Raw genomic sequence first — 21,797 nt, 5'->3', positions numbered from 1 at the left:
AGCTGGTACTGCCAGCACGCAGGCAGCATCAACATGGTTTTGTACAAAGTTTAACAGATATTGAGTGATAACAGAAAACAAATTTAGAAAACAATTTCCCTGTCCAGGGATGCTGAGGAAAAGAGTAGAGATATAAAACTGCAAAACTGCTCTACACAATCAAGAAAAGAGGACCTCCATCTAAGAGAACACTTCTCATCAACCAACGGGAAATTAAGGGGAAGGCTGAGGAAATCTGTCATTGGCATTTCCAAGACAAGCACACTACACTTTGCCAAAAAAATTTCTAAGTTACTAGAATTCCTTCTCATTTCCCCATGCTTCACTAGCATTACACAGTGAGAGATGTACCATGTAGTAAGCTTTGGCATGGCTTACACAGATTTGAACTGGTCTAAAGAAGGACAACATTTGTTTGCCATCACATGCAATACGCCTCAGAAGGCAAAAAGGTCTGGATAAAGCTTAATCTGATTATCACACACAACTTCCTACTCCCTTCACAACAGATTTATAATTTTTTTCTTTTATCTATTTGATAGTTTTAACTGGAGCTAGAGGTAAACTTACATAATTCACCAGTAAACTGTCCTTGACTGTTTGATCCCACATAGCCTATATCGAGAAGGTCACTGGCATTGCGTTGGTGACCTCCTCGCAAGACTTCACCTTTTCTAGGTCCAGTTGATCCTTTAGAAGAAGATGTTCCTGAAGAGCTGTGGCCACCAGGGGACGGGAAATTGGGTTTACTATATGGTACGAGTGCCTCTTCTAGAAAAGCAAAACAAAGCAAAGTAAATACCAATAAATAATCCTAGAAGTAGGAATAAACAAGCTATTAATTTATGCACATCATATTCATTCATATCTGTCTTGCTTTATGGCATAACAATTTTACGTAAGAAAATATACAACTAAGAGTTGTATCCCAAGGACAGAGAAGCCAGTATGAATTTAAATCTTGCTTCCCTGTGAACTCCTAAGTCAGTTTGCATTAATTATAAAAAGTCTACATTCATTATGAATAAGAGATCATGAATCATAGATACTTTAATAAAAATAGGTGAACGTGCAATTTCCAACACAATGAAGCTATGATTGGACTTTTGCTTCAAGCCTACATAAACATGCTTTTTCCTTTTCTTTAGCTTTAATTATGGCAACATTAACTCAATCAGTTTAGACAAAGAACTACAATATCAGCTAATTTAATTATCTGCCAGGTACTCAGTAATTTCTAATGATGCAAAGTACACCAACATTTTTGTTTTAACTGGTATTGAATTACATTGGAAAATATTATATTATACATTGCAGTTGGAATATTTGGAGTGGATAAATAATCCTGCAGCCTGTTTCATGTTCCATTATGAGCAAAAGACCTACTTTTGCTCACTTGGATTCTTTTTTTGTGAAGACCTGTAATAATGAACTGCTTTCAAGAGCAGGATTAATGGCAATAAGGCATAAGACTTCATGTCTTCACATAGCATCAAGTAAAACAAGACATCACTTCTGATTAGCATTTCCTGGAGATACTGTTGTAATAGTCCAAATCTAAGAAGCAAAACAGCAGCACTGATTTAACATTGAAATGGAAGCACTATTTTATTCCTTTGCTGCGTCTGATCCACTTTTGCCATCTCAGAAGCTGGAGAAAGAGATCTTGCTAAATATAGTTTGATTGAAGAAAGAATATGAGTATATATATGCCTAACCTCAAACACAGCTTTGTCCCTTCTGATATCAGTTGGATTTCTACTGCTTGAATCTTGCCCTTTTTCAAAGTGAATTTAGGCCAAAAGGGTTTTCTTTATTTTGGTTTTCCAATTGTCTTCACTCTTAAACAAGCTTTTGAGGAGAAATGGACTTTCTTTGACAGAGGGCAAGGAACACAGAAGGAAAAGTAGGTGGGGATGGTTGGAAAGAAAGAGGAGATAAAAACGCTTTTATTCACAAGCTTGAAGCCCTTTCAAAGACTTCAGCAGAGACATAATTAACTAGGAGAAGTGCTAAATGAGAACAAATTTGTGGGAGAAACTCAGGATTTCATTATTTGCCACAAAAGAGTAGGATGTGGGGATTCCCCACCTGAGCTGCTGTTGAACTGAGCCTGTTTTTAAGGTAAAGGTTGCAGAAGGGGGCAGGCAGCTGACTTCTTTCACTGCCAAAGTATCTCACTCTGGTCCTGCCCAAGGGACCAGTATATTTGTGCTGCAGGACTTTAGGGCATTATCAGTGTTTTGTGCTATGACTGTGTGCTGTCCTTGCTAAAATAAAAAAAAATGCTTGAAAGACACTGTAAAATGGTATTTAACAGCCACAGTCTCTCCTAAATTATGTTACTTGCTTGTTTTTTTTATATATCAAGATCTAACAATAGAGTCAGATGCAAACCTGGTTTCCAAAAGCTGGGTAAAATACGGAGCAGTTTGCATTAAGGCAGAAATAAAGCAAGCAGCATAAATCAGTTTAGCAGAAAGCTGGATACATTTTTAAAGGATGAAAACAAAAGTCACTAGCATTGCAAAAGAGTTGGAAGATGACATATATAGTCAATTGATTTGTTTTTCTAGCTTGTGGACTCAGGATAAGGCCTCCTTCGGGTTCAATGAAATATTGAGGAAAAACGACCATGAATAAATATAAAGTGCATTATCATTGTACAGCATATGGTATGTTCAATTATCTGTTGTGGCCTCAGAAATAAACATAATCCATAAAATAAGGAATTGTGACATAAACTAAGGCTAGGTTTTACACAACATTCTAGCACACAAGAAGTAGTTGTCTCCAGTTCTGAGAATGGGCTCACATTTGTTAAATTCTCCAAACAGAGTCCAGGCCTGCAAAGAATATGGGGAGGCTTTGCTGGTGCCTTTATCTTTGAAATGCTGAGCCATTAATTTGAAGATATAATTCTAGCCCCTGTGAAATCAGGATATGTGTGAGTAACAATGCTTCTATACCTCAGAAAATAACCAAAAGGCTTCTCCTCTTATCAAAAGAATTGTAACCTGATCTAGCACCACTTTCATCAGAGCTGAGAATGCCATATTTGATGTGCTTTAACTCCACTTCTACAATGAAGCCACTGCCAGGAACTCAGTGATCTTGTTTATACTGAAAGCAACCAGTGGAAACAGATATCCCAGACCAAGGTATTTTTATTCTATTCAACTTCAAACTAAAGGTCTTGCTTTCAAAGCTTGGGCCACAGCTTGCTAACATCTGAATGAAACCCCCTAAGTTGCAAGTTATCTATTTTCTGGAAACTGATAGCTAATAATAAGTCTTTTTTGGAAACGTATTGAAAACTGTGACAGAATGGATTTCCAAAGAACTATTCCATTAATAAAGGAAAAGGGAAGAAGCACAATTAATATTATTAAAACACCCACATTTAGTGATCTAAACCAGCATCATGCACAGGAGTAGTGTTTTTAAAATCTACCAGAGACAAGAATGCAGAGCAAGAAAGCTGTAGTGCAAGGGGCTGGAATGAGAATGCAGACAGAGATATGAAGCCCTGGCCCATCTTGTGCACAAACTTTATGAACTCCTCACACCAGGATAAACTCGTAACATCTCCTAGAGGCATCCTTCTTTATGCATAAAGGATATTCACTTGCTCTTGGCATTCTGAATTTGACAAGAACAGATTACCTATAACCACTTCAGCGCAGGGCACTGGAAGTGTCAAGATCAAGCTCTCTTTATTTATGGACAGAAAAATGCATGCCCTGCAGGATGGGAATTTTACTACTGTATAAGCTCTGCATCACAGAAAAAATGACAAATTCTATTTGTACACTTATGAGGCAGAGGAAAAAGAAGGGACTTCTTTCCGAGCAGGTCAGAGAAGCATCCTTAATGATTTCCAAGGAAATGAGAAGTGCAAGGCATATATTTGGGCTATTTTCTATGTGTTTGTACATCTTCTAAATTGCAATTAAAACTGCCATTTCACCAAGCAGTATGAATTTCACATGCTATTTTTAAACTGTGACTTCACATCATGATTTCAGAACATGAAAAGCCACTCATTTCTTTATGCAGCCAACATATTAGGGGGTTTTAACAGTACCATTATCATTATATTTTAAAATATGGATTGTATTTTAAATATTTACATTTAAAATACAGGTAGCAGTATTTTTCCTAGGACGACTTTATCCAGTAGTTCCTGTCCCCATAACAGATTTGTCTGCACACTACTATTCTTTTTTTAGTATGTCAATGTTATTAATGTGTTAGATTAACAAGGAGCTTTAAGAGTGAATCAAATCAAGAAAAGTATGGATGCTAAGAGTACCACTAGTGTGACTGTGGGAGCTACATGCATAAGTGAAGAAACAGTGTAACCCTACAAAAACCTCCACACACAGTATAATTTCTTTATTTAAATCTTATCTGTCTTCTTGTATCCCTCTAATCAGCACTGCATTGGGATGAGGTGATTAATGGGTTAAAGAAAAAGCCCTAGGATGAAACAGCAGCTTTTAATTCAGGTCAGGCTGAGAGAGGGAAACTGTGAATATTTTAGAAATACAGCTCCAGCCCAGCATCACCTCCTGTGCACATTTGTGCAGACTTGAAATCCATTTAGGTGCTGAAGTCAGCTTGGGGCAAGGTGCAGGTCCTGTATGAAGGTGAAAACCTGTGCTGTCATCTTGCTGGGCTTAAGAGATGAATGCTACTTTGTCATATCCTTGAATAAAGAGAAGTGAGGGTTTTTAATACAGGAATGTCAGCAGCTCAGAAGGATCAGCCTTCTTGCAGACATGTAAAAACTGCTGCCAACTTGGAAGCAGGTTGAAAGAACTGGAAAATATGGCCCTATATGTAGAAATAAATACATCTAATGAAAGATACTCTAAAAATCTCTCTCCTTTCTTGCTGGCCTGAAGCTGTTTTCTCCATCACTACGCTTGAGAACATTATTAATATCCAAAACACTGCAAAGAGCGCACCAAGTCAGGTGCTAATGGAATTTCATTGTTGCAGGAGGGAAGGTAGTTGGATCACAAGCTCTCGTTTCACTTTGCCTTTCCTTATTTTCCAGCCTGACCCTTGCCAGCGCTCTCCCAGAGAGGTGTGAGGTGATCCTGGAGCCCTGCCAGGCCCAGAACCCCTCGGCAGAGGTGGGGAGCAGCCGCCTGCCTCGCCTCGGCCGGTGCAGCGCGCACACACCTGATCCGAAGGCTTGTTTGTGTTGGGCTTTCCTGAAATCCTCTTGGCGGTCTGTAGGGCTTATCCACTCCTGGGCTTGTCGCTGCCACTCTAGTGATGTCCTAGCGGGCCGGTCCAGGGAGCTCTTTGTGTCATCTACGTTGGCTGCTGCGTGCTGCCTCTCCAGAGAGCTCCCTTTCCTCTCGGCTGAGCCTCCGCGCTGGCCCGGCACTATGGGCTGCCTTAAACCCTGACCGGGGGGCGGGTCGGGTGGTGGTGGAAGATCTAAAAAATGTGAATAAGATTCAGATGAACTGATTTTTTTTAATTGAAACAGAAGGTCTGTTTTCGACGCTGAAAAGGAAAGTGCCTTGCAAATGGTACGAGCCATTAAGTTGGTTGGTTTTGAAAGGAGGGAAAAGGGTTTTGACTTCCGCTAGCTCTTTATTCTGGTTGCTGTGTTTCTACCTCTTTCTAACTTCCATATAAATCTGAGCCCTGACTTACACTTCCAGGCATGGGATTTGTTTTCTGTGGGGTGTACTCCAGCTGTTTAGCTCAGTAACAGCACAGAATTAAGAAAGGCTGTGGAAGACTGACCTGTGCCAGTTGACAATTTCCCTCCACCATACTGGGGCTTGCTCCATCCTGTTTTTGGGCTACACTTTCAGCTCAAGGTGTAAACACAAAATCTAATACAGAACTTCATCAAAATTAATAAAATGCCACAAATATTGGGAAAAAATAATTGTGAAACCTACTGCCATTGGAAAAGCATCAGTATATCTCTGACCAATGTGTTCAAATGGAACCACCAAACAATGGGTGAGCATTTTAGTCAATGAAATGAAGAGCTAGACTCTTCAGAGACTAGAGAATGGCCACTCTACTTTAGCAGTCTTGCAAATATAACCAAATAAAATACAATTTCAGCTGACAGAAAGGTACTTGCCTGGTCTCTAACAACTTCTGTCCTTTTCAAGTTTGTGACTTGGACTATTAAGATGCTTGTAGAATTGAAGGTCAACATTCCAAACACATTTGTGGGGGCAAAAGTGACCTTTTTTATTAGCCCATGACCCAAGGTAATTATAGACTCAGTATAATTCTAATTCTAAATGCAACTTTTTCATGTAAACTCTATGATAGACTCACAATAGCCTAGATTATTTAAAAGAAAAAAAAATCAGAAAATGGAAGCACCTTTAGTATCATAATGAAAATTCTTCTCTATCATATACACATTTTATACAAGGAACACTTTTTGATAATTCTGTTTCGGAGCCATGGATAGCCCAAATAAATCTCTGCAGCCAACTTAACAAAAACCTGTGTTACCTTAGAGTAAATTTGGGTCTGATCTGTTTTCTAGTCCTTTCTATCTCACTGTATTGTGAAGGTTTATCAAGAAATTGAACTTGACTCAGTAACAGGCATGGAAAAGTAAACCTCTGTTTTGCCTGCAGGGAAGTCTGATGTTTGTAATTGAAATTCATTTTATAAATTGGTCAGGAGGCCTTTGGAGGGAGTTTATTTCAAAGTCTCTAATCCAGCTTTATATATTATTTTATATAATGCTACATGGAATTTTTTTTCATGTCTTTGCTGTTAGAGGTGATGCTTGTACTTCAGATATGGAGTAGAAATGCTTCCAAAGTTGCTGAGATGTCATTCCAGTCAACACTGTCTCTTGCAGAGAAATGAGCATGTGTAGGTTATTTGTGTTTGCAAGAGAAAAAAGTTGTATCCAGTGTTGCTCCTGTCCCTTGCTCACAGCTGAAGTGCTGTGCCCCAGATTAAGATAAGCACCCTCTGGCGAGAGCAGCCTTTTAATAATCTGTCAGTGAGCTTGGTGCATGCTTTATGTTCAGCACTAATTTATTTGAGAAATTTTTCGTCATGAATATAGATGCGACCTTTCATGACAATGACTATACTTGAGTTACTGTAGGTGGAAGCAGGAGGGTATGGGAGCTTGCCAATGTTAAAATTGCTTTATAGTGCTGGCTTCCAAAATGGCATTTCTTATAATTGATTTTATTGCGATCATAACCAGTTAATGTACAGAACCACAACACTGGCATCTGCTTATGCAACCTGAAATAGAGATTACTGAAGTTGTGATTTATAAGTACTTTGTGGAGATGCATTGAATCCAATAAACACAGCCATAACATGACATTGAACTATACAATTTTCCCAGATAAAATATTTACCATTCAATATAAGCAAAATTTTCAAGTAGTAGCACAGAAAAAAATTTGTTAAAATTATTGCAGTATTAAACTTTAAATAGACTATCCTACTTCAGAAATTGGTGTCTAATAGTTGTTATTAATTAGATACTTAAAAGGAAAGAAGGCTTGTGCTTAAACTATACTGCATTTTCTAGAACTGGCTGCAACTCCTGGAATTACTGTAGAGTTATAGTGCTGATCTTCTGTTAACCAGATTATTGCTTTTATCCATCCACAAAATAATCATAAAGACTGCTTATGCATAGAAGTCAAATGAAACACCATGTTTGTAAATTTCCTTGGGTGCTCGAAACCTGTGGAAGATTTGAAGTGAAAAATAAAATTTATCTTGTAATGAAGCTTCACAGAATTCTAGAAGAGCCACAGGTACTTTGGAATTAACGTAAACTGACTCTGGCCTGAATACAAACTTACTGACCTGTGTTAAACATGTCTGAGAAGATCTGTAAGAGCAGTTACTAATTGTAGCCAAACATCACCTGACTAAACTGTTTCTTCACCTCCTTACTCAGGTTGGCAGCTGCAGTAACACCTACCTGTCCTTTTTAATAAAAGAAGCTGGAAGAGAACTTCATTTGAAAACATTGCTTTTGATTTGCTCTATACTGTAAATGTGCCTTAGTAAATAGCTAAATATTTCCTGCTCTCTTGCCTGGGTTGATAGGAAGATCCCATGTATCTGGAATTATGAGTGTCTTCCTCCAACACCACTGAGAATAGTCTTGCCCTGCCTTGGCTTTCCTACCCCTGTTAAAGGGGTAACAAATGTCAGCTGAGTTAGAAGTCTCACATCCTTACAGGAAGACTTATTACCACATGAAGGCAATCGTATCAATCATTCCATCATGTCAACCCCTTCAGAGAAGCTCTGAATTTAGAAATGTAGGAATTTCAGTGGGATTTTCGGTGAGGATACCTAGAGTGGTAACACTGATTCACCCTACTTCCATCCAAATTCCATTTATCATTCAGGTGGTAGGGAAAATACCTGAAAGCCTGCACTGAGCTAGTAGCTTTCCAGGTCAGTAGGAAGTCATCCAGACTTTCATTTTGAAGCCTCTAATGGCAGGATTATCAAACCTGTAAGGCAATTCTTAAGTGCATTGGTGGGGAGATGATGGTCTTATTGATTTAGTAATGGAGGGATTGTGATTGAGGAGCTGTAGGACATCAGAGTACCTGGTAAGGGGGAGATGGATATTCAGTCTGGGATTACTTGAGCCCTTCTTTAGAAGGCAGAGCATTGGCTAAATGATTCAGGCACCAGTCAAGGTTTGGCACAGCCTCTCATCATTAACTAGAAAAAGCAGCAAGAACCTACAACTATAAGGACACACCTTTCTATGTGTGTCAGTGATTCCTTCTCCTAGGGGTGATAATTACTGTGACATTTAATAAGCCTCTGAAACACTTTCTAGCATCAGAAGGTAAGTATTTTCTTGACATTAAAAATTATTTTTAATACGCAGTAGGAAGTTAGTAGCAAGGCATGGTAATATAAGTCTTATGTTCCAGTTTGCCTTTTCAAACCCTAAGCATATTTCCCTTCTGCCTCCTCTTTGATTTTTTTGCATATTGTGCTCAGTTAAGGAAAGGCTTTCAACTTCAGTCAGACAGTTATGATGGTGCAAACTATATGACAGATTCCACTGTTTTGCAATTCATGACTACATTGTTTCTTGGAAAACAAATTATTCCTTGAGCATTAACAGTAAAACATTTCTTGTATTTTTTTTGTTTGTTTGTTCTGTTTTTTATGATGGACTGTGAGCTTAGAATGAAGGTTTTGATCATCTGAGGGATTCATAACATATATTTCCTGAGTAGATTTGCTGTTGTCTCCGTGGTCTTCCAGGATGTGGAAGTGAAAAAACAAGTTGTACAGCAAGAGAAATATGAAGACTCCATCTAGAGTCAGTCTCTAGAGGATTCTGATCTGCAGCTGAAGGAAATGAAGAAGCAGGGTTTTAGGGGATTTGTGTGGATTGCTGTCAAAACTAAGCATGAAGTTGAACCCTCAAATGCTTACATGGTCTGTGATGTGTGTGCTATGTGTTAAATATTACAGTTTCTTAGGTCTTTTCCACTGTCCCACATGGTTACAGTTAACAAGGAGGAAGCACTTAGGATGTGTATGGGAATGGGCAGAGAAAGCTGGAGCTTTCTTGGTCAATGAGAATTGAAAATGACAGACATCCGGTATGTGATGAGACTTAAATACAGGATACCAGGACTCATCCAACTGGGGAATTTGAAAACAACTGGCAAACCAAGTATATTCTCACAAGACAAATCCAAGAGGAAGCAGCTATAAGGGAATGGATTTGAGACATCTGAAAAAACAGAGAAAATGTATAGTGATGCTTTTCACAGAAATCAGGATGGCCCAGGGCTGAATGGACTGGCCTGGATTATAGCTTGGAATTGCTGGACCTATCTGAGGCGCTCTTACTTGCTCCTTCTAGCTACAGCTTAAGCCCAGTGGTATTGTCTGTCTTTGCAAAGTTCATTGCAATATTCCACAGAAATCACCCAGTTACCATTTTTAATTTTGCAGACCAGAGATTCCCAAATTCAATTGTTTACATACATGCAGGTGGCAGCAGCAACTTTTAGCTTCCTTAATTGACAAATGATCTTTTTCAAATTTAACTATGACTCAGATTTGACATTACACTTTAATGACTCATATTCAGTAGGAGTTGAAGCGGAAAACTGTACCATTTGTGTTTGTTTGTTTGTTCCTGTGTTAATACAGGAAGGGAACTGTTTTTCTATTGCTCCAGGACACTGTAAATTTTTGCAACATATAGCAAGGACTTTAACTAGGTTTATAAAAGACAAATATTAATCTAATGGCATCCAAAAGCTCTTATGGTTACTGCCCATGCCTGAGAGGTTGAAGGAAATAGTATATCATTGATATTCTGATTGAAATGTATGAAAGAAACTCCAGTAAGATTAGTATTTTATATAGGATAAAGAAAAGGCAATAGGAGTTTCCTTTTTTAAAATGAATCTTAAAATTTGATCTCTTTCACTAATTTAAAACAATGTGAAATTTTATGATGGAGTCACTCTCTGAGGAGCCCCACTTCCATCTGCCTCATGACCTGAACTGGATCCTCATTAATTTTCTGGTACCCACACGACTGTAAGTCACTTCTGTAGCAATAGCATTCAGAAGCAGAAGGATTAGTGTCCACCATACAGACTGCACTACAAACTCACATGTACACAGAATTTGTCCCCTATGACGCTCACAGTTCAGGGTGACAGGATATGGCACTCAGAAGGGTTAACAAAACATGTACAGAAAGAGTATGGCCAGCATAGAAGTGACATCCATCATGTTCCAGTTACTGTTCTCACACTGTTACTATTCAGTGGATTTGTGTAATAGAGAGGCCTCTGCATTATATCCACAAGGGCAGGGAATTAGTGTTTAGAGGAACTTGGATCCATAGGAGCAGAATCTAAGCCACTTTAAGCTTTTCCACAAATAACATCACAGTGAGAATGAGCCATAGAGCAGGAGATGTAACAATAACACCTTTGGTGAACACTGATCATTTCAACACCTACAAGTGCAAGGCCAGGGATCAGAAGAAATGAGGGGAAGGTAGCCAGCTGGCCACCTTCCTATCCAGTCTTCCTCAAAAACTAACAGGCACTATCTGTGTCTTTTGCCAGACTCAAGAAGAGTAGACAAAGAAAATGAAAGACAGCTGATCTTATCTTTTAGAAGAGCAGAACAGATATGCCTGAAATTTCCAGATGGGAAGTAGTCGTAAGAGAAAGTGGAGATGTAAAAGAGGGAGACACAGTCACTGAGGTCAGTGGATGTCAGGACTGAAGCAGCACAGACAAGAGGTGAGGCAGAATCATGGGAAAACATGGCACATGTTTCTGTAGCTGTTGGGTGTCTGTCAAAACCAGCACAAACCGAACAAGTCCTGTGGGAGCAGCTCTCTGCTTCTCCTTAGGAATTCATGACATACAGCTACTGCCAGTGGTGGCTACTTTCATAAAATGTACAATTATCCACAGGCCATTTTTCAATGTCAACTCATGCAATGCAGTCATTTTGGGGTAAGATTTATATCAAGATCTGAGAAATCCTAGGAGATGAGGACATATTCAGAGCAGAAATGGGGAAAGGCTCCCTGAACACTCACTCAAGCCCCACGCTGCTGGAGCTACAACACTGCTCACGTGGCAACCTGGGGACCAACTCCACCAAAGCAGTAATTGACTGTAACCTACATTCCTGAAGAGATGGCTCTGCCTTCTCCTGCCATGCACAGCTGCCTGTTGCAGGTTTTCCTCCCCCAGCACTCACCGTCCGTGATTCCCTCCCGGCGATGAGGCAAAGAGGGCTGCTCCAAACGTCCGCCCTTGTGTTTTTTCGTGGGCCTCGGCCTCTGACCCTGATTGACAGCTGCACTGGTGTTGCTGTCAGTAGAAAAAGGACTGCCTGGCCGAGGTCTCTGAGAGGAAGAATATGCTTTGCCTAAAGAAGTGGAAAAAAAAAAAAAAAAAAAGAGAGGAACCAGATGAAAAAATGTTATTGACTTGAAATGGGCTGTTCTATTAATGTCTGCTCCAAAACATTAAATCAGGTCTAATTCTCAGAGGCAGGCAAGTGTCCCCTCAAGGTTCCCACTGATAACAACTGCTTTAAGACACACCACAAGAAGTGAAGTAGAGAAACTTGGCATTCTTTTGTCTTTAACTTTTATAATTAAAATTATTCCATCTGTTGCGATAAAACTACTGTATGCCATATAACTCCTACCTGCTCTGTGTGCTGAACAGATGTGTCATAACAACTCCTCAGCCTTGAGCAGGGAGGGAAAACAGTTCTGCAATCATATCAAATTTATCTCCTCCTGCCTTCCACTTTCATGTTTTCTGAGCCAGATTCTCATTTTAGGGGCTCCCATATGCACTGTATATCTGGAGTAACTCCAGCAAGATAAACATATCTGATTTTGTAAGCTATGTAGCATTGCAGCACTGTATACTTAAGGGCTCTCTTTTCTCAAGAAATAAAAATGGGGGTATATTTAAAAGCTAAAATTTTCCAGTTAATTTTTAGTACTTTTGTTTTTTAAAAATATATCTTGTGACGTCAGATTTATGTATATATCTTTTTATATCTGTTGTGTATATATATACACACTATTAAAGCTATATGATTTCTCTTAAAGAAATATTTTTGATGCTGTTCTATGGAGCAGAGTTTAAAAGCCTCAGAATTTAAAGAGCACATTTATTACATTAACTTCCCCTTATTCTGATATTTTTATTCTGTTAACTAGACTTAATATTTAATGATAATGGATGAAAACTAAAAATCACCATCTTTGACTTTTTTTGTTCATGTGTATGTCATTCCTGCAAAATTTTGGAGATGTTAACATCTCAATTCATTTAGAATTGGTAATTACATATTTTAATGCTATCTGCAGTGGAAAATGCTTAAGCCAGTCTGAACTTCTTCTCTTTCAATGCTGCTTTAGGCCCCAAATGGTGTAAGAGATGACAGAAATCGGCAAAATGGGTGATGGATATTTTTCTGGTCAACTGGGCCCATGGTAAAAAGGAGGTCTTTTTATCCTCTGGTTAACTTAGATCATGGTTTACCTTGCAGTGGGCTACGTTTTCTAGTAAAACCTTCCAACAGATGTGCTTACTTCCAACATGCTGTCACATACAATCTGATCTAGGAAAGCCTAACAGGGAGTAATATGCAGCTCAGCATCTGAAATACTCTCAGCACCAAGAAGGCAAAGTGAAAAAGTAGCCATATTCTCTCTAGCATGTTGTTTCGCATTAAAGCACACGTTAGGACAATATTTCACTATTGGACTTCAGAGATTTCATAGCTTGGTTGTCTACCTCCTGACTGCTGTGCAGCCTGAGGAGGGCACTGCTCTCAGGCAGGCTTGTCCCCAGCTGCACATCTCTGCCAGCAATTGGAGGTTACCACATTTGAAGCCTTCATTTGGATGTTCCCTAACCCTCCTCTACATAAAAAAAAAAAAAAAGGAAAAAAAAAAAGCCCAATTGAATTTATATAGTCTGAAAACACTGCCTTTGCTAACCTAGCTCATTTTAACCAAAATTGGGTTACAGAACACCCGCCCAAGCAGCTAATTCTGGAGCTGGGAGAAAGCAAGGAATAAGCATTTGGGAACATTAACCTCTATAGCTGGCACAGCTGCAGCCAGACAAAGACAAGTGATCAAGCCCTTGTTCCATGGATAAGGATAACACAGCAGATGAACACAGACAAAATATTGAAATTTCATTTAAAAATAAAAATAAAAAAAGACTCCTAATGCAAAGATACTCAGATGTGAGCCTGAAATTTCATCCCAGCTCACAGCATGCTGCACAGATGTTTTGCAAAAAATAAACTCACAACATGCAAGTGAGTGCAGGACACAGATTCTTCACACTTATTCTTTTGACTAAAGAGATGTGATTGTTCATTCAGAATGTTGGTTTTAAAAATAAATAGACACATTCTCCTTTATCCCTTCACAAAAATGAGGCAAAGTAAATAGCACCTAAATCATACATGGTGCAAACACAACTGATGTGCCCCTATCACATTTTTCAGTGCACTTAATAACTGGTTACAGCATCTTGTATTTGTATGCAGCCCTTCCAGTAAGAACTGCTGAGCAGTGTCAGACTTTCTGCAGCAGATTTAGTGTGTTTAAGTGGAGACAAGGATGAATCCACTAATTCTTGATTTAATTTCCCAAGGGTGTTAAAAAGGAAAGCTGTTTGAACTTCATGGCAAATCACATGATGGCTTCTGGAAACTGGAATCAAAGTGTCTGGCAGGAGAGACACATTGCATCTGGATTCACCAGTGCCTCTCATGCTCGGCAATCAAACATTCCCACGTGAGGCTATCAAGCTGGACATCTCCTTTACTATCTACCGCTGAGAGTATTTCACAACTGTTCTAAATGAGTGGAAATAACTGTCCAGACTGCAGAGGTATAAAGAGTCAGGACCTTCAGGCTCCCTCCAGAGCAATGAGCAGGATAACACTGCTGCTTCTGCACTGCCAGACACCGTGCTGCGCTCTGGGGTGTCTGACCCAGCCACCCTGCCCTGCCAGGTGACACATCCGAATGACACCGCAGCGAGCAGGGGGAGCACTTCTATTTCCTGAGTAAAAGGAAAAATAGGAAAAGCAGGCTGTTTGTTTACATGTGGGTTTTTATTTTATTTCCATTTTGCCTGCTGGATCATTAAGAGAGTAATAATCATCGAGTACCACAACTGCTGGATCCCTTTTTGTACCCCTATGTTCTAATGATCTGTCTGAGGAATTACGCACACACTCACTGTAAGTGCATGTGTGACCTAATCAAGCTAGAAAAATGCAGCTGACAAGGGGGCTCTCATCCTTTCCTTCTAGTTTACATTCACATAACTACAATAAAAAAAAAAATCATATTTATTCTAAAGTGTCTGTGTTTGTGTGTCCATTTACTTGTGTTACGAGCGTGTTTGTGGTGGAAACTGCACTTCTCAGAGGTTCAATACAAGTGAAGTAATTTTGGTGAATGTTTGCATTAACTTTTACTAGAGCAAACACCACCAAAAAAAAAAAAAAGGTTGGAAAATATTTGCTCTTTTAATTCAGAATCTGGGAGACTCCTCAAAGAAAACAGTATATTTTAAGTTATAGTTCGGCCAGATGTGTCCATACTAGATAAGTTAAGGTCTACATGAGTTTTCTTGTTTTGTTTTTTTTTTGTCTGTGTTTTGGGTTTTTTTTGGTTTTGTTTTTGTTTTTTGGGGTTTTTTTTAAGTCGTACGTCAGATTTGCTCAATTTTCCATTAATAGAAGGAAACAACTGAGGGCTTCAGCTATGGTGAAATAATCTTTTAAGGATGACTATGTCTGACCAAAGCCAGTGGTAAAAATCCCAGTGATTTGAAAAAAGCTGGGCTTAAGGCTTTGCCTTAACTCTTTCCTTTATTCCTAGTGTTCCTAAAAGGCAGTCTTTGCCATGAAGTTATTGCATACAGAAAGCCTACAGTTTTCAGCCCCAACATGTGAGATTTTCTCTTAAATGCTCACATTTTAGTGAAGGACAAACTTCATAGACTTCATGGAGAAATAGTCTAAAAAGTTTAAATGATAGGAATATTATGGGATCTGTCATCCAGAATTAGCTGAGGAAGCATAACAAAAAATATGACACAAGTTCACACTCTGCTATTAGATTTGTGGATTTAAATAATTAGTTATTGTTGCTATTTTGACAAGACTAAGAAAATGCAAATGTATTCTTTTATTACCAGAATAAAGATAATATTTCTTTATATTTTTAAACAGAAATGAAACATATGGAGCTTTAAAAATAAGAACTATAATAAATATAGTTTTCATTAATTAGTTTCAGAAGATTGGCTGTTTTCAAATGTAATATCCACTTTACCTGTGTTACATTTTACTTGGCTGATTCAGTTGACATAACCAAAATTAAATGTTATCAAAATATATTAATTTATTGAATTAAGGATTTTTAAAATAAGCTATTAATTAAGCTTTAAACAGTTTGTATTGTTAACAATCAAAGCACATCAATTCACCCCATGCTCAGAAAAACTTCACAGAAAAACACACTTTTGCAAGATGAAATGCAAGAGAAGAGCAGGGATGGAGATAACAGTTTAAATGCGATGTTCATCACTGGAAATGTGAATGATTGTGAGGAGATTTTTCAGAAAGTGAAATTATCAAAGGCTGCAAGGCAGAATTAGTAACCTCTTCACCAAAATATTAAATGAGCATATGTCAGTAAATGTAGAGCAGAGTCAGCACTGAGGGGAACTGCAGCAGACCAAAGGTGCAGATTAAAAGCTTGTGCTATTCACTACTTCAAATCATTAAAAGTGAAACATAACTCAAGGTTTCATTGAAAATATACCGATAAAAGTATCTCCATCCACCTTATCCCATGCATGTTAGACAAGTGTGAGACTCGGTTTCACTGAGAGAAGGATAGGCAGAGACACCCTTCATGCAGAAAGCATCAACTTTGAGTCTACAAACCTGTTCTTGTCAGGCTGGTTCCATCCAGCCTAAACCCAGCTTTATCTGCTGCTGCAACCAGTGCTTGTGCAAAAGTGCCGCTGGTAAAGATGGAGTCATCTGAGGAGCTACCTACACTAGATCTATGACTAGAAAAGTTACGGTCCTCATCAGACGCAGAACCCCAGCCATTTACCATTGAACCTAAAAACAAATGTAGGGGGCTAGTGAGTGGTGCACATTTGATAATCTTTTTTCATCTAAAGCTTAAAGACCCACTTAATACGTCCTTTCTCAACAGGAAACCCAAAATTTATTTGACAGAGCTTGGTACAGAACAGCAATATTCATCTAAAGCTTAAAGACCCACTTACTGTGTCCTTTCACAATACAAACCCCAAAGTTTATCTGACAGGGTTTGGTACAACAGAGCACCAGCAGAGCTTGGTGAAATCGCATCTGTAGCTTGCTCCATGTAGCTTTGATCCAGTAAACAGAACAATACATATTCTCCACAAATGCAAAAGCTCCACAGTAAATTCATTTGAAAATTAATGTATTCTTTTTTCCTGTGATCGAATTGAGTATGGCTGGTTTTGTTATTTTTGTTTTACTTGTCTTGTTACAAATCGGTATCTAGTTTGATATTTGCCAAACCAAGTCTTAGTTTTGGACTACATACATGTAAGTCGCAGTAGATACGGCTAAAGTCAGACCTTCAAGAACTTCAAAAGCTATTCTGGACAAGACTGGCACCATGTAATTTTGTGAATCATAACCTTAAAATAAATGAGCAGTTTTAATGGCCTGAAAATAGCTGATCAAAAATAGTTCACTCTAGTGGATTAAAGTAACTTTTTTAAAAGGTTAGAAATAATGAAGATTCAGGAGCAAAGCAAATATGCTTAGATTTAACACTGAGTCGCTAGACCAGTGTTGGCCCCATGGTACCTTCTAACTATGGATTACCACCACTGCAGGAGAAGAAGGTGATAACAACACCATAAAAATGCAGTCAGAAAACCAGATACCAGAAAAACCACATGGAAGAAGCACAGAAATCTTGACATAACTGAAATATAAAGAGCAAAATAGAGAAGAAAGGATTAATCTTATTTGCTCTTCGCTTATGTTCTATTTTTTCTGAAGCATGAATCAAGCATCAATCAGCTGCCCATCACTTTCAAAAGCTTAATTTTTATTTTTTTTCTGAGTACTGTAATTCTGTTTCTTTCAGGGTTTCAGATGGAGATGGTGATGTTCTGTACTTCTAACATATCCCAGGGTCATTCTGCACCATGCAGTGAAGCAGGAGGCAAAGGGAAGAGCCAGCAGCAGACACTTTGCTCCAGGAACAGGGCATTGTTAAATGAGCACCAAACCTGGGTGAGGTGCAGAGCTACCAGAGAGCTTTTGGGACCTGAGCTGCTGCATGGCATTGCATGGTGCTGTGTGGACACAGTGTGTTGTTCTGAGATAGTACAGGCACCACCCCCATCTCAAAGTACCTGAAATGTGCTTTTTAGTAAAAGCTATATGTTGGGAAAAAAAAAAAAAAAAAAGCCCAGTGAACTTGTGAGAATCTGCAGAGAACTGGTTTTCAAAGACATGAAGACACGTGTGGAGGGATGCATCATGGCCCTGACTTTACTCAGTTAGCAGAGCTGAATTTCTGTAAATGCACATGAAATGTGTAGCAGTACAGTAGCCTTTTAAAAATCTGTGTCCAAGAAAACATTTCTGTGTTTAAAATTGTTAAGTAGTAAATCAATAATGACCTGCTTATTGGCTAATTGATAGGCTAATTAACTAATGGTGGTGTCAAATATTAAAAATGTCCTGCAAAAACAGGTCATGAGTACAATGAATGAATCCTGGAATTCAGCAGCATGCTGCACCACAAAGCCCAAGAACAATGGATTATTTTGTGATGCTGCAGTTACCAAACCTTTTAATGTCAGAGAAGTGGCAGGCTATAATAACAAAAACCCTTGCACTCCTCAGATACAAGAAAAGAAACCAAAGAGGTCTGCGGAGGTCTGACAGGCAGAAAGTGTGTTAAGTGCAACAGAGAGTGACAGAGTTTGATTCTGCTTGCCAAAAGCACACATAAAATTGTTATTTTCCAAACAGACTCGACCTGATGCAGACAGATGTGAGGGAGCCCAGATAATAGCAAGGGAAGGCTAGAACTGAATTTCCTCTGAGAAGACATTTTCTGAACGAACAAAGTGCGATAGGACATCATAGAGAATGGAGAGCAAAGATGCTCAGCAACAGTTATTGGTGATGTATGAAAAGAGATACTACAGATAAAACACTTAATGAAGATGTAAGAAAATGAAACTCTATAACTGAGGACATTTTCAAACAATCACTTATAGACACTTTCCACAAAATATGTGAGAACAAGCTGAAACATAAAAATGTAACTAGAGCTACACATATCAAAGGATGGATGATACTTAGATGCTAAAAATTTAACACGTGTGCCATTAATTTCAGGGACCAAGGGTTTTGTGCCATATATTCTATTGTCTATGTAGAGACATATAAAACCATATATAGAGCACTTTTTGTTTTCAGTGTCATGGTCCGTGAGACTATGGATGTTTTAAGAGAACTTTTAATTTCTATTTCTCACATTGCTTTGTCCATTTGCTAGCCACAGCTGTTACAAAACACACAATGCACATGGTAATTTGGATGTGACACTTTCAAGCTGTGTGTAGTAGCTGTTTTTTGTTTGCTTTGTTAATCAGTAAAACAAAATAATCTCATTTTAGGTATGAAATATACTGAAAATCTGCAAAGGGGCATAGTGTGTGAATACAGCTATTGTTCTACACACTCATAGACATGGCAGTTTTTCTAAAATTATCTACATTTTTATTATTGGACTGCCAGTTTTCTAGCCTAACCCTATAAAAAAGCTCTGATCCTCAACTCCTCCACATTCCCATGGACAGTGAGTATGAGCAAGGCTGGGAATATAGATCACTCCCCCTTTCCCTCTCCTCCAGCAGCTGTTCTAGGAGGGACCTGTCATGCTGGAAGCATGTTCTTGCAGGGACACGAGTTTTACTGAGATGTCATGACCCCACCTGGATTTCTGCATCCATTTCTGGGGTCCCTGGCATGAGGCAGACATGGACCTGTGTTCAAGTGTGTCCACAGAGGAGCCACAACAATGATTAGAGTGTTGGAGCCCCTCTTCTGTGAAGACAGGCTGGGACAACTGGGGTTGCTCAGCCTGGAGAAGAGAGGGCTCTGGGGAGATCTTCCTGCAGCATTTGAATATATAAAGTGGGATCATTCCAATGACAGAAAGAGGCTTTCTGATAAGGTCTGTAGTGACAGGACAAGAAGCAAAATTTTCAAACTGAGAGAAGGTTTAGATTACATACAAGGAAGAAATTCTTTACCATCAGGATAGTAAGGCACTGGAGCAGGCTGTCCAGAGAAGCTGTGGATGTTCCAGTCCTGGAAGTGTTCAAAGTCAAACTGGATGGGGCTCTGAGCAACCTGGGCTAGTAGAAAGTGTCCCTGTCCATGGTAGGGGGATTGGAACAAGATGACCTTTAAAAGTCCATCCTAGTCCAAACCATTCTACGTTCCTTCTGGTTGCCAGAAGCAACTTTTTATATAGGAACTTTTTCTAACTGCCGAAGTCAGCAAAACATCCTGAGAAATGCACAGCACCCACAGCTGTGTGTCACCAGGGAGCTAAAGGCTAAATCTCTGTATTATTTCTACTGCTTCCTGAGCTATTCAGTTTTCCTGCATAAATCATTTCTTTTCCCCACCCAGCAAAACCTGCAGCAGTAAATCCCGTTTTGCTCTGACCTGCAGAGGTGTAGACATTGCCCAGAAGGCAGTGCTGGAGCCCAGCCCGGGCACCTCAGGCCACCACACAGCTGTGTTAACACAGCACACGTGGTGACTGCTTGTTTGAAGGCATCCACTGGCCTCTTGCTTTCCAAATCAGATGCACATTTGTTTTTTCTCTGAATAAAGGCAGAATAAGAGATGCTGACGTTCCCTTCAGATCAACTGTGCATTTTGAAATGGGATGAAACAGGCTTTTAGTGTCTCCTTTACATGCAGCTCACTGTGTGTTTTCCAAGAGCACATTTGAGTTTTTACGCTTTCTGGCAACTGTAAATTTTACTCTTGCTGACAGCAGCAGTAAATGCTTTATGCAGAACAAAATCAGCTCTGTGAAAAGTTGAACTCTGTTTTCTTGCTCCATAAAATATCTCTTGGTGCTAATGAAAATAGAAAGCTTCTTTGCTCTCAGGGAAAGGTGAGGGAAACAGAGGTGCCAGCTTCCAGTAGATTGCATACTACTGCTTTTAGTGGCATTTGCTGGCAATAAAAATGCAATTTTTCTTTGTAAAGTGTACTGTTGCTTTACTTAAAAAATAATAATAAAAAAGTCTAATGCCCCTGTGAAATAAAAGCTGCTCACAACTAATCTGGCACTTCTGAGAGTTCCATTAGATACTTTTCTGCATCTACCAACCTCCATGTGCTTACTTCATGTATTTTCCTTTACAAGAACATCCAGCACATATTTATGTTAAGCCCCTGTTCTTCTGCAGTTTTTAAATGGAACAGGGATAGACTGCTCATGTTTCTGAAGTGTGGGTGATGTCCTTGGGGACTGATGCTACTTCAGCTGAAATCAGTTCCAGAATTCTTTTAGCCTTTGTATAGGAGGAAGGTATCATCCTCTCTTGGATATGTCTGACCACTGTCATGATTACACAGCAAGAATGCCCACTGATTTTGGTGGAAGTGAGGGAATAGAAGGGGAAATAGGCATTGTACCATCAGAGTAAAGAAGAGTAATATAAGTGTTTGAATTCAGAATCTAAATATAAATACACTTCCAAAAACTAGGCTTTGTTTTTTACTTTCCTCCAACATAAATGCCCATATATTTAAATGTATACACCTGAATAAACCTCAAAGTTTTAAATGTTTTATTTTTGGGCAGAAAAAACTAAAAAAAGCCCATAAATATATTATATATATATATATATACAAACATTAAATATATATAATTTATAATATAAATTCATAGATATTCAGCACTTCACAGGTCCAACGATAATTAATGACCTTCATAAACATCTAATGAAAAATGAATTTATGTCACTTAGCCAAATTTATTTCTGTTTGCATTCCATCCTTCTAGATTTTTTGGTTTCCATATTGCTGAAAGGCACAAAAAAATCTCAAATTTATTCAAGCTGTTAGAAAAGAAATGCACACAGAACATTAAGTAG

At 38.8% G+C, this 21,797-nt stretch overlaps 1 protein-coding gene across 6 annotated transcripts in view; it reads right to left on the bottom strand.

Moving 5' to 3' along the window:
• Nucleotides 1–21,797, bottom strand: part of ROBO2 (roundabout guidance receptor 2) — a 417,898-nt gene that overhangs the window by 3,105 nt on the left and 392,996 nt on the right. For 2 of the 6 annotated variants that reach the window (XM_088051137.1, XM_088051138.1), the window contains 4 exons: nt 16,525–16,707; nt 11,773–11,943; nt 5,194–5,457; nt 571–771 (listed from right to left, as the gene is read on the bottom strand). In XM_088051137.1, the coding sequence (XP_087907263.1) occupies nt 571–771; nt 5,194–5,457; nt 11,773–11,943; nt 16,525–16,707 (819 nt within the window). The remainder of the gene's footprint in view (nt 1–570; nt 772–5,193; nt 5,458–11,772; nt 11,944–16,524; nt 16,708–21,797) is intronic. The other 4 variants (XM_088051139.1, XM_088051141.1, XM_088051140.1 and 1 more) reach the window with 4 other exon arrangements.

This window comes from Pseudopodoces humilis, chromosome 2 (genome assembly GCF_049639895.1).
Source record: "Pseudopodoces humilis isolate 2021_Gansu_Grassland_sample_001 chromosome 2, ASM4963989v1, whole genome shotgun sequence".
Classification (NCBI taxonomy): Eukaryota; Metazoa; Chordata; class Aves; order Passeriformes; family Paridae; genus Pseudopodoces; species Pseudopodoces humilis.
The sequence above is the reverse complement of the archived record's forward strand: the minus strand, read 5'-3'. Positions and strand labels throughout refer to the sequence as shown.